The sequence below is a fragment of the Oryzias latipes genome, chromosome 13 (genome assembly GCF_002234675.1).
Source record: "Oryzias latipes chromosome 13, ASM223467v1".
Taxonomy (NCBI): Eukaryota; Metazoa; Chordata; class Actinopteri; order Beloniformes; family Adrianichthyidae; genus Oryzias; species Oryzias latipes.
This window is the reverse complement of record NC_019871.2, coordinates 2,572,285-2,585,400: the sequence shown is the minus strand read 5'-3', so window position 1 is coordinate 2,585,400 and position 13,116 is coordinate 2,572,285. Positions and strand designations below refer to the sequence as shown.

At 40.5% G+C, this 13,116-nt stretch overlaps 1 protein-coding gene and 1 non-coding gene across 2 annotated transcripts; both read left to right on the top strand.

Moving 5' to 3' along the window:
* The first annotated feature begins 4,172 nt into the window (after positions 1-4,172).
* LOC110014088 lies at positions 4,173-6,627 on the top strand. The gene has a single exon (XM_020700771.2). The coding sequence runs from the start codon at positions 4,300-4,302 to the stop codon at positions 6,625-6,627; it is 2,328 nt and encodes a 775-aa protein (XP_020556430.2). The 5' UTR covers positions 4,173-4,299.
* Positions 6,628-12,627: 6,000 nt separating this feature from the next.
* LOC111948537 lies at positions 12,628-12,817 on the top strand. Its single transcript, XR_002874550.1, has one exon. It is a non-coding gene; the product is annotated as a U2 spliceosomal RNA (small nuclear RNA).
* Positions 12,818-13,116: the final 299 nt, after the last annotated feature.

Genomic DNA, 13,116 nt, shown 5'->3' with positions numbered 1-13,116 from the left:
GTGGTTAAAGTATTCACTTCCTTGTTTCGATTTAGCGCAAAAAAGTCTCTCTGTTCTAACAAAAATACCAGCTAAAGCTCGTCTTTAGCGGTGTAGCTTTCCACAGAATCTGGTATCAGACTGTGGAACAAGTGAACAAAACCATGAAGCTCAAAGACGCTGGTCTTTCTGCTGTCGGCGGATTACGGGCACTACATCTCCCATGATGCAGTAAAGTCACTGTCTTAGCGCACAATGAGTCTCTCCTCTTAACGTCTTAAAACAACGAACACACATCAAACAGTTTTTGAATCTTTTGACTTAATTTTTAATACATCTTTTAGAAAAAACAGCTTCAGCTTCCAGCGTTTTCTGCAACAATCATCACAAAAATGCATGTGAGAGCGGCTGTAGATCAACACAGACTGAGCTTTTTCTTTTTTTTTTTAATTTATCTATTTTTTTGGATGTTGGTGTGCCGCGGGATTTTTGTCAAGGTTAAAGTGTGCCGTGGCTCAAAAAAGGTGTAAAACCACTGCATTAGACTCACCTGTGGTTGAATGCCTGTTGAGTAGAATTTGTAGTCTTAAGTTTGGCTTTTCTCCTGTGTCACTATGACTGGGGTGAACTCAGTTTTTGTAACATGGGCTTGAATTTGTTAGGAAAATATCTTTTTTTGTGTGCAAATTATCATATCTTGTTTGCAATCAGTGACAGACCCTTACAGGTGTATTTTGTAGTCTAGTATTTCACAGAAAATGATGATTCTGAAAGGACACTAAAGGTTTTCTGACAAATGTAGTGGGGTGTACTCATTTATGCTGAGCACTGTATATAGTTTGGAAGATGATCTTCACCAATTTGCCAAAATAATGCTGATGGCGTGTGCTGGTTTTTGATGACCGAACAACCGTATTCGTGCTTCAACTGCTAACCGCCAGAAGGTTGTAAAACTTTATGGAAAGTACCTTTTGAAGTTTACCTTTCACATCCCAGTCATCCACTTCCTCCAAGGTGACATCAGATGTTTCTTGACATGATATTTCTGAATATAACCTTTCTGAGAAAATTGATGGCTTGATGCCTCCATGAGTGAGGGCAAGAGCGATCATTTGCCCCAGAAGCCAGAGCTGAAAGACAAATGTGTGAAGAAAAAAGTATGAATTGAAATGTTCCAAAGGTCATGGTAGTGAGCTTTTACTGGTTCAAACCACAGAAATGACTTCATCCAGCTGCATTCTTTTGTTAGTAAATAAATGGATTATTATAGTGATTGAAATGTTAATTTTCCAGCAAAGGACTTAACCAGCCAACCAGCATTGACATTTTCGCTGCCACTGAAAAACATACTGTCTTTTGAAAAATTCCCTGGTTGGCCCTCCATCATCAACAGCAGCCTCTGATGGTCCAACGCCGTCAATGAAAACAATGTTAATCCCATGGCGAGGATTAAAGCGCTGTCTCCGGAAAAAACGAATCGGTTGTCATATTTATGCAGTTCTGAGGGTGTTTGAATCTGCTAGGGCAAATCACAAACTGCGCTCTGAATTCTGACACATTCCTTGCGAGAAACTTGTGTCAAAACTGATTTGTGTCCGATAAATGAAGTAAGGGGGAGGTAGGGTTAGAGGAGGTGGAGTCAACCAATCAGAGTGCAGGACTCTGAGTACTTGGTAAAGTCACAAAGGTCTTCACAGATTTGGACTTCCTGCTTCAATAACTTCTGATAAACGTTCAAATGTGACAGAGTATCTCAATCATTTCTCATCATTTCCTGTGGTCCTAAAGTTCCCCTCAAGCACCACGTCCGCGTCTGACAAGGACCTCAAGTAGGAAAGTAAATGTTTTATTACGTCAAATTTGGTAGAAAAGTTCAATTGTGAAACATTACCAATGTGCAAATCAAACACACTCTTAGCTTTTGGGTCGTTTATGGCCACAACACTTACTTGTTCCTTTTCTGAGATGTATTTTCAGAACCTCTTCATCTGCATGCTGGTGATGTGGGTCAGCGGTGTGTTCAACCATCTCCTCACAGAGCTGTTTGCTTTCTGTGTATCTCCCTCTCCTTCATGCTAAATGTCTCTGGCCTGTCCTTTTGTGCTGCATACTGCCAGTAGAGTTCCCTCATCTCCTGGAAGGTGTGGTCTTCCAATCCTTTCTGGCCATGGATGCTCCTGTCAATGTTGGCCTCAAGGAGAATGGAGACTTGATTTTTGGGTAAAATAGAGCTAAAGGGCTGGACAAATAAAGTAAGAAATTGCTCTACATTCTACTGGCAGCTATTAAGAAAACAATAATCAGAAAATGGCTTAAACCTGAACAACCAACGACTGGCTTGACGGTATACAAAGAATAAATACAAATTTAACTGATGTTTTTTACACTACTTGGTCTAAATGGACAGAATAAGTAAAGCCTATAAGATGAGACTTTATGTAAAGTGTCACTGAAATGGTCATATATGTTTTGAACAATTCCTGCTCTTTCACATGTTTGTTCTATTTTCCTTAAAGACTGAGAAAGCAAGATCATTGCAGTCTATCAATGTACAATTTTTCATGTGCTTTTTCAATAAAAAAAAGGATTAAAAGCAGATTTTTAAAAAGAGCAACAATCAGACAAATGTGCACGGATCAAAGGAAAGATGGGAAGGAATCCAGAGGCTTGTGGTGTAAAGTTGGCGTTCAGTACAGTGACAGCTTTTGGGAAGAAACTGTCTCTAGGTCCCAAAACACCACAGCTCTGGGGAGGATCTGCATGGATGAATGGACCAAACCTGTTGAAGAACTTCAGGAGACCTTTGACCTTTGTCATGGAAACATTACAAAGTATTGAGTTGAACTTTAGTGCCCAGTTTTAAAAATAAAGAATTTCAAAAAGAGATTTACTGGATTCTGTCTTTACATTCCGTCTCTCAGTTGAAGTGTTTTTGTGGTAAACATTACAGACGAGAAGAACTAATAGCAGGACACCCCCCAAACAGATCAAGAGGAAGATCCACGAGTACAAACGCTGTCGCCTGCAGCTCTTAAGATTTTTTCTGTCTGCTGCTTGGTACCAAGTGACACGTGGACCGGTAATGGACCGCGGCACTGGACTTTGGTCAGGTCGCTCCACCACCTCAGCCTGTCTGTATTGGAGTGTAGGATGAGGTAGTCTCCACCTACAAATACCTGGATCTGCAGCTGGACAACAAGTTGGACAGGTGTATAAGCAGACTCTATTGTTGGTGCGAGTCTGGACTCTGGAGACAATGGTGGAGGCAAGACCTAAGTCCCGCCTCAGAGCAGTGATGAGGAGCATGAACCACCCTCTGTCCGTACTCCATGGATGAGGTGTGGAGAAGCAGCAAAAGATGTGGGTCAAACGCTGATTCAGCAAAAGCTTTGGGTCAAATGCTGAGTCAGCAAAATCTCTGGGCTTGTTCAGCTGCTGCAGGTTTTCCTTCTGGGACCAAACCTCAGTGTTTCATCCTCCCAGTAATGACTAAAGCAGAAGGAAAACGTTTTCTAGAAGCCTCCAAACGTTTTATGAGCTTCTCAAAGGACTGATGGGAGGTTTCAGGTCTTCCTCCCCCCAAACCAACCCAGAAACGGCCCGTTTTGAAAACAATCAATCTTCTGGACGAATTTGAGATGAAATGAGGAGGAACTCCTTGAACCCCCCCCACACAGCAGCGGGAGGCCCTTTGCCGAGTCCGCGCTTCCCTCTTCGGCTAAATTCGGGTTTCCTCGTTCGTGTCTGTCGCTGTTCGCCGCTCGCGAGCCTCGTGAATGTGTGACGTTTCACCTGCATTGCTTTGATGGGGCTGACCCCGCCCACAATAAGAGCAGCAACCATAGCAACATGAGAACCAAAAGATCACACAAAAACACCTGACCCGCCGCTTGTCCTAAAGTGGGCGGGGTTAAAACACTCCCGCGGTCATTATTTCTCCACGTGAAGAAAAGCTTCAGTCTGTAGTAAAGGTCAATGATAACACTCATCGCTGCTCCCTGTCACGTGACTGCCGCTTTGCGGGAAAAACGTTTTTTTTTATCATTACCTCATCCCACACACGAAACAAAGACGTCATTCTTGTGACGATGTCACAGATTATGTAATTTGACGTCAAATTTAAAGTCAATTCACGTCAATTGACGTCATTGGAAGTCATTGCTAAGGTCCTTTTATAGACCCCAGGCATCAAAGGATAGTCCATCTGACAGAAGCAGAGCCCAACTTTATTGCAAGTGGACACTCAAAGCCGAGACTTCTCAGAGTGACGATAAACCAGTAGAAAGGTTAAAAAAACTTAAGAAAGAACATCAATTTCAAATGGATTCAGCAGACAGGTGGGAAGAAGAAATGCAGAAAGTTTCTACAAACACCACAAGCCCCAAAGAGGAAATCTCTCCTCCATCCAAACCGCGGAGACTACAAGAGATGATCCTGGAAAATAAACGGCTGAAATTTGAGATTAGTGGGTTGAGACAAGAAAACTGTCTTTTGAAAGAAGAAGTGCAGAACCTTCATAAGGAGGCGGCCCAGGAGGAACTTCTGGAAATCAATGACAGAATGGCCTCTGAGCTGCAGACTTTACAGCAGCAAACTGCAGCTCTCAAAAGGGATTTTAAGGAACTGAAAACGGCGCCTCAGAAATTGGATGAAATGAGACAAAATTATCCCTTAATGTTGGAAGAAATCTATCGTTTAGAAGACCTCAAACGTGAATTGCAAAAGGAGATTTCAATCCTGCAAAACCAATCAGGAAACGTTAGAAGCGTGACGCCTCTGTACGAAGACCAAACGTGCCGGCTGAATTTACTGAGAAAGGAAGCAGAGAGCCTTCAACAAACTAAGAAAGCTTTAACCGATTCACTTCAACATCTCAAAGATCTGGATTCTGAATGTGACCTGATCCAAGCAGAAACACAGCAAATTGAGGAAAGAAATGCAGAACTCTCCCTGGAAGTTAAACATCTGCAGGAGGAAATCCAAGGCTTTGGTGACCTCCAGGACCTCCAGGAGAAACTCTGTGCTGTGAAGGAGGCATACCGAAATACAAAGAAAAACAGCTTCTTCTTTAAAGACAAAAAGAAAGAACTCAGGTCTGAGCTCCACCATTTACAGCAGCAAAATACAGTTATTGAGCAGCAGATTGAAAAACTGGACAAAAACATGGAAAAAAATGAGAAAATCAAGAAAAATTACGGCAAACTGTTAAAAAAGAAGCTCCTCTATAAGGAGCAAAAAGAAAGTCTTGAAGGTCAGATCTCAGATTTGAGAGTTCAGGAAGATGATGCGAAACAGCTTCTCAGTCTGTATGACCAAGAGACGGCAAAGGCAGATTTACTGCAAGAGGAAATGAGGAGACTCCAAGAAAAAAAGGCAGATTTGATTTACTCTCTTCAAAGTCTAAGAAATCTGGAATGTGACTTCAACAACATCAAAGCAGAAAATGAGAGATCAAAGAAAACCAATGCAGATCTCTTCTTGGAAGTTACACAACTGCAGGAGGAAATTCAAGACTTTGACAACGTGCAGGAGGAACCTTCTACTCCAAAGAACGGACCAATCATTCTGCCTTCAGTGTCCATAAACAATTCAGATGATGAAATAGTGTCTGAACCCACAGAAAAAACAGTCCCCCCCGAAGATCTCAGATCTTGTGCAAAATCCTCTCATTCTTCCTTTATAGTGGATCATGAGAACGATAGCCTTGATGGATACATGGGCACTTCAGACCAAGAAGAAGACTGGAATCCCAATGACAGAACTGAAAATCCCAGATCTTCTGTAAACTCCCCCCATTCTTCCTTTATAGTGGATCATGAGAGCAATAGCCTTGATGGATACATGGGCACTTCAGACCAAGAAGAAGACTGGAATCCCAATGACGGAACTGAAGATCCCAGATCTTCTGTAAACTCCCCCCATTCTTCCTTTATAGTGGACCATGAGAGCAATAGCCTTGATGGATACATGGGCACTTCAGACCAAGAAGAAGACTGGAATCCCAATGATGAAACTGAAGGTCCCAGATCTTCTGGAAACTCCCCCCATTCTTCCTTTATAGTGGATCATGAGAGCAATAGCCTTGATGGATACATGGGCACTTCAGACCAAGAAGAAGACTGGAATCCCAATGATGAAACTGAAGATCCCAGATCTGTAAACTCCCCCCATTCCACCTTTCAAGAGGATCATGAGAACAATGGCCTTGATGAATACATGGGCACTTCAGCCCAAGACGAACATTGGGAACCCAATGGAAGAAGACTGTCCAAAGAACAGATTGAGGCTTTTGAAAATCCAGCTTGTTCTTCCTTTGAGAAGATAGATGAGAACGTAGGTTGCTGCGACTTTCAAGAGGCCGTAGACAATAAAGAGGAGACCGAACCGAGGAAAGAAACAGCATCCATGGAAGTTAAGCACGAGGTTCTCGGTTTAAAAGAAGACTTTAAGGTCACTTCAGATGATGAAGATGAGACCAAAGCTGAAAAGGAAGAGGTAGCCATCAAAGATACCAACATTTTTACATTCCAGGGCCTTTGGGCTCCAAAGAGAGGATCTTCCCTTCTTGCTCCAATATCCAACACGGCCACCAAAAAAACCAAACGAAAGAAGGAAAAAGTATCCAAGAAAAAGAACAAGACTTCTTAGAAGCTTCTTATTCTTTGTCTGAGACAGAGGTTTACAGATTAAATGAACAGGCCCAGGATAAAATTATTTGATATTTAATTTTTGTAATGACTTATAGTTATTTATATCTGTCTGTTAAGGTTTATTTATTCATCTCTGTATACATGTCTAGGGTTAGGGTTATGTGGGCAAACACAGGTGGGGCCCACATCTTCTGCCCCCTTTTTAACCATCTGAGGCCCACTTGGCCTTGCAAGCTGAGTTGTGTGTTTGATAAATGTAGTTTGAACATTTTTTAGTTAGTTAGTTTTAATCACCCTACAGACAGAAATGCAGACTTTTTTGTGTTGTTCATACACAAAGTTGTAATCCCTTTCTTATTCTCCTTCTCTTTCCTGAAACTGTTTTTGTATGCTCTGTAGGAGTATATTTCTTTAGCTTTAGAAATTTATTATTTATAATTTATTATTTATTCTATTTTACTATTACTATTTTATTACTATTACTATTTTACTATTTTACTACTAATTTTTTTATTTTATGTTATTTAATTTATTTTGTTGTGAATTTTGAAAGTAAAGAAACTGGTCTATAGTTAGTGAACATTTGGTCAGAAACTAAAAAAAACGGGCGGCACGCTGATGTGTTGGTCAACTGTTTCCTCACATTCTCGTTCTTGTGTGGGTTTTCTCTGAGAGCTTCAGTTCCCCCCACCTGATCCAAAATTAAAGTTAGATTTTCTTTAAGAAATTCACTAAAACTGCAAAAGCTATGATTGGTCTGTAGTCTCTAAACACAGGTGTCAAACTCCAGGCTTTGAGGGCCGGTGTCCTACATGTTTCCAACCACCCTGCTACTGTAGCTTGTTATCGGAAAAAAACTCCTGATCCAGGCAGTCAGCTGCAGAAAAGGCAGAGTTTCTGAAAAACCAGCCCTCAAGGCTGAAATCTGACACCCCTACTCTAAAAGCTTTCACGTTGTTGGTTATTAGATGAACGGCTGTATTTGGTAGTTAGTAAACATTTGGTCAGAAACTAAAAAAAACGGGCGGCACGCTGATGTGTTGGTCAACTGTTTCCTCACATTTTCGTGCTTGTGTGGGTTTTCTCTGAGAGCTTCAGTTCCCCCCACCTGATCCAAAACTCAAGTTAGATTTTTCTTTAGGATTTTTAACTGAAACTGCAAAAGCAATGACCGGACTGTAGTCTCTAAAAGCTTTTCCGTCGTTGGTTATTAGATGAACCGCTGTATTTGGTAGTTTGTGGTCGTCTTCAGATTTGGGGACAGTTTACAATAATTTCAGAATTACCAGTAACATTGTTTTTAAACCACACATTGATCACAGCCCACTTTCTTTTAGAGCCCTATACCAATTCTGGTCATGTCAGAGTGTGTCACAAATTAAAATCTGAGAAGACCAATAACTCAATCCAAAATGTAATGTAAAGTAATCCAAAAGTAAATGTAAAGTACTTCCAATCGTTATAGTTCTGTTCATTTTAAACACCTGACTTAACAAATCATCTCAACTGTTCTTAAAAACGGCTAATGAAAGTGACCAACAGACAGTCGGGTTGGAACAGAAAACAATTACCAGTAGAACATATTTCAATTCCAGTCATGAGTCGATGCATCAGTTACAGCTACCAACCAAAGTACAGACAGAAAAATGTTTGGTAGTGCTGAGCCAAAGTTTCTGCAGCTCAGAAATAAACGCAGACTCAGTAGATCAGAGTGACTGGTTCAAATCTAAACAATTAGCTTCCACACAACCTCAGACGGTTTCACTTTAATGGAGCAGTTGAGAAAAAACATAAACATGTGAAATAACATTTTCTGTACTTAACTTAGAAATAATTCCTAAAATGTTTAAAGTCAAACATTGGTCATTCATAGCCGTTCATAGTAATGCAACCACAGGGGGGCAAAAATCAATGCTTTCATGTGCCGGTCCCAATTCCGGATTAATGCAGAGGGTTTTTTCTGACATCAAAGCAACGCCAAATCCAATCTGTCAACCGCCAACAGAACTTTCCCATCGAATGACATGACTCAGATTAAACCTCTAATAGCAGGGCTTTGGCTCCAGTGTTGACGTTCTTTGAATTCACTTGAGTCGGCTAATCAGCAACAGCAGCTGGTCAGGGAGAGTTGGAAAACAGGCGGGATTGTGGCTCTGGAGGACCAGGGGTGGCCAGCCCTGGTTGAGGCAACTAACACAGTTCTGAAGCAGAGAACAGTAGCTTTCTGTTGATATTGAACACTTTACAGTAGTAAAAACACCAAAACCAGCTGCCTTCAACCAAGAAAAGCAGCTTTGCTGTTTTACTAAGGTTAGGCGTTGCATTTTCTAAAGTAACGTGTTGCACTTACTAACTGTATCAGGAGGAATGTCACTTTGTAAATTGATTCCACTTGTGTGCACCAGCTGCTCACCTGCAGTGGGCTTATAAAGCTCCTCTGCAGGACTCAGTGCACGGCCAGAAACTGATTATCTGGCAATGCCACCATCAGCATCAACTTGCTGCTTCCAGGTTGGACCGGCTGAGCGCAGTCTCAGGCTGCTCAGCGCGGGGATTAATTCCCTGATTGCAGCCTCAGACGCTGATCAGAGCGATGTCTTTAGGCCCTAACAGGAGCCGGGTAGGTTCAGTGCTCTCCCTCAAGTTTTGCTGCTTTTTGGCCATCCCTAACCTGAGAACGTGTCATTTATATCACAGGATATTTTTTGCGTCGTCAGATCGGATTGCTTTCAAATTTGGCCAAAGTCGTCAGAAAAGTCCTTTGTATGGCAGGTAAATTGTTTCCTGTTCAACCACAGAACGAAAAAATATGTTTGTTAAACATAGTTGAAAAGAAACACAAACAGCTAATGACAAAGTACAGGAAACAATTTATCGGCGACTTTTCTGAAGACTTTAGCCAAATTTGACAAACGACAAGATGTGAAAACACGACGTACCTAACGACACTAGCAACGGTATCTAAGGATTTTCCTGATGATGTAGAAAGACGACATGGAGAAACAATAATAACAAATATAAATGCAAAGTTTTTATCACAAAACAAACACAAAGTAATAATCAAAGAAGCATGGGCACGCAGAAGATATTGCTTAGTAGTATATAGAAATGAACCAATGTTCAATAAACCCGTTCAGCATACATAGATGGTGGACGCAAAAACACATTTACATAGTTTTGGCACAAACGGAACCTCATAGGAGAAGACTGGGTTGTTGAAAATGAAAAAGCATTTTGGCTGATTGATTTTTATTTATGATCCAATTGATGCAGTTACATTGTGAAAAGGAAAAAGCCTTTCCGTTGTAGACTTTTATTTTGAAATATGAGACACAAATCCTTCCATAGGACTTTGTGTAAAATAGATGATGTATTTCTAGCAGGTGGAGTTACATCTGTAATCACTGCAGTTCTCTTTTTAGATCAGAAAAAGCCCGCCCTCTGCCTCCACACTGCACTCCTACCAGAGTTCCACCGAGCAATGCTGCTCCTCAGGTACACCTGATGACGGACATGTGGCCCTGTGTGGTGATGGGTTTTTCTGAAATGTCATTTTTAAATATTTCATGTGGTGCTTCTGTGCATGACAGAGTGTTCGAGCTGGAATCATGTGTGGCAGCACTTTGTGGAAACCCTCCAGGCTGTTGCTTCCTCTGAGACCTTCCTAGTAAGCCACAGCCACACCGTTGACCATCAATTCTTGACAAACAGGAGGACTTATGTGTTTGGAATCAGTGTGCGTCTTTCTCTTCACTGGTACCAAATGTTAAACTTGATCAATGTCCTAATTGATTGTTTACTGAGAGGTTTTTATTTAGTCCAGCTGGATCTTTTACCTCCTCTATCGCCACCTGGAAGAGCTGGAAGGTTTCCTGCAGCCCGAGTGTTGACCTCTGCACGATGCTTCAGCTGCTCCCCTTGACGAGCAGATCCAGGTCACGAGAAGATCCTCTGCTAGATCTTTTAGATCCTCTTCAGCGTGACACTCGTGGACCTGTCACCAAACCTTCACCATGGTGTTCCCATCTGTTCTGTCCTGCAGAAGTCTTAACAGTGAGTCATCAAAGGATTCTTTTCAAAACCATTCAGATACTGTTTAGCCCCCTCACTCACAGGTAAGAACACCTGGAAACATGGCTTAAAGGGCCTCGCTGAGCTGGGACAGAACTGCACAATCCCATGCAGGCCAGCGGGCCATTGTGCTGCCCTCTTTGTTTCTGGCTGCCTTTGGATCATGGTGCAAAACACAGAACCTGCAAACTAAATAACTAAAAACTAAATTTAAAAAATGAAATGATTTTAGGATGCAGCTGTTTTCAACTGCATTTTTGCACAATTAAAAATGGTTAAAAGCAAAGTAATAAACATTTTTCCAACAAATAAAAATTGAAATGTTTTTGAAGATGTTTGAACCGGATGTTTTCAAAGAGGTTGAACTTCTAGGAAAAAAGCTGCTGTTTGTTGGACAGAATAACAAATGTTTGAACTTTTGACAAATACAAACACTAAAAAACGGCGTCAGGTAAAACAACCAAACTTCATTGAGCAGAAAAGCAGATCCTCATCCATTTCAGCAAGAATATCAACAGAGAACCCAGTTCTAAACCATAAACTGATGGAACAAACATGAACAACTCTGGAACAGAGGACCAACACATTGAAACATAAAAAGGTTTAAATGGGGTGAAAAGGCTTTTTCAGGGGGCAAACATTTTCTCTTGTTTAAAAAAAAAAGTTCAGCTACCTGTTTGTTTACAATGGTAGTCATCAAAAAAAAAATCATACAATAGTAAAACGTTCAATTCGCCTGCATGTATTTCCACGTGGTTCTTCAAGCAGCTCCTTATAAAGTCTTCTACATGGAAATAGTTTTATGTAAGTATAGTTTTAGTAATTATAGGTAATAATTTGTTACTCTAGAAACGTGTTTAGAGAGCTAAAGTGTGACGCAGCTAATTTGTTTTTTATATATATATTTTCAGACTGATTAAAAAGGTTAAAATCCTTGATGAAAAGGGTTAAAATCAACTGTTTTAAATAAAAATGTTTTAGCCGAAATCTAGTTTTTGAGACAAAAATACCAGCAGGACATAAAGCAACACTTTTCCAAACTTGAATAGTAATTTTTTGTTAACTGGTAATAGATGAAGCTGGCACCTGTAAGGGCACTTCTCTGCAGTCTGCGCATGTGCGGCTTAATACGCTCGTCTTTTCGAGTCGCGTGGATTTTAACTTTTCGCAGATGTCGACACGGTTAAATGGGTAAAGTACGTCTGTTTTCTTCCAAGCTTTCTTCTAACGTTTCTATTTTGGTGTAAAGCGTATTAATTATGTGAATAAATAAATATGAGATGTTTATAGATTTAACGACGTACAGACGTCTACTAATGGTACTATTTGCTGGTTATTTTGTCAAGTTAAAAGTTATTGTCGAGCTTTGAGTTGTCCTCAACAGTCACACAAATTTAAAATTGTAGGTTTTTGTCTTTAAAACAACCCACTTAAATTGGTCTTTTGCGGGTGGATTTCAGACTGACCAGAAAAGAGGCTGTATTTCCACTTGTTTTCGATAGAGGGCGCTGTGGGCTTTACATTTGTTAGGTGTCAGGTCACATCAAAATGACATTATTTTAGTAGCAAGCATCGATTTAATGTTGTTAATTACACAGAAGAGATTCTGTTGATGTGGGAGTCAAATACATGATATGAATATTTATAAAGACGTTCTTAAAATGGTTGTTTTATGTTGATGTTGCTGCTCGTCTTCCAATAGGACTAGATCATACCACGTGTCCCGAAGTAACACGGAGGCTTCTTTATCGTCTTTAGTTTTTCCAAATTTTCATGATTTTCATCGATCTATTCCTGTTATACGATTGATGTTATTCATTGCCATGAGTTATAGAAAGAGGGAGTGTTTTTATTTAGTCCACTTTAGAACCTTGAGGTAGATTTGTAGAAAGCAGAATCAGGTTCTTTCCTTTGAGTTGTGGTCGGTATCGCTTCTCGGCCTTTTGGCTAAGATCAAGTGTAGTATCTGTTCTTATCAGTTTAATATCTGATACGTCCCCTACCGGGGACCATATATTAAATTGATTTTTGGAACAGGGAGATGGAATAGGGGCTTGCTCCGTCCACTCCACGCATCGACCTGGTATTGCAGTATCTCCAGGAACGGTGCACCCCCTTCTCTCTGTGAATGATAAATTCTTAAATTTGAAGTATCAATTCTAAGAAGATTCTTTGGTTAAGAGTTGTCTTATGATATACTGGAATCAATATATTAGGTTTCACACAGAAATCATAATCTATGTGTGTCAGCGTCTTGGCAACCATGTTATTGTATGTTTGCTAGATTTAAATGAACACATCCCAGGTGTTTCCTTCTCCCCAATAATATCTGTTGTGTTCTTATAGAATGCTTGAGATTGTGTCTTTGATGATTTAAAAGTTATAAATTCAGTTCGGTTGCATTATTGGACAATTC

Bases quoted from the DNA above. Each gene is read 5' to 3' on its own strand.
- LOC110014088 (XM_020700771.2), top strand. From the start codon at position 4,300: ATGGATTCAGCAGACAGGTGGGAAGAAGAAATGCAGAAAGTTTCTACA.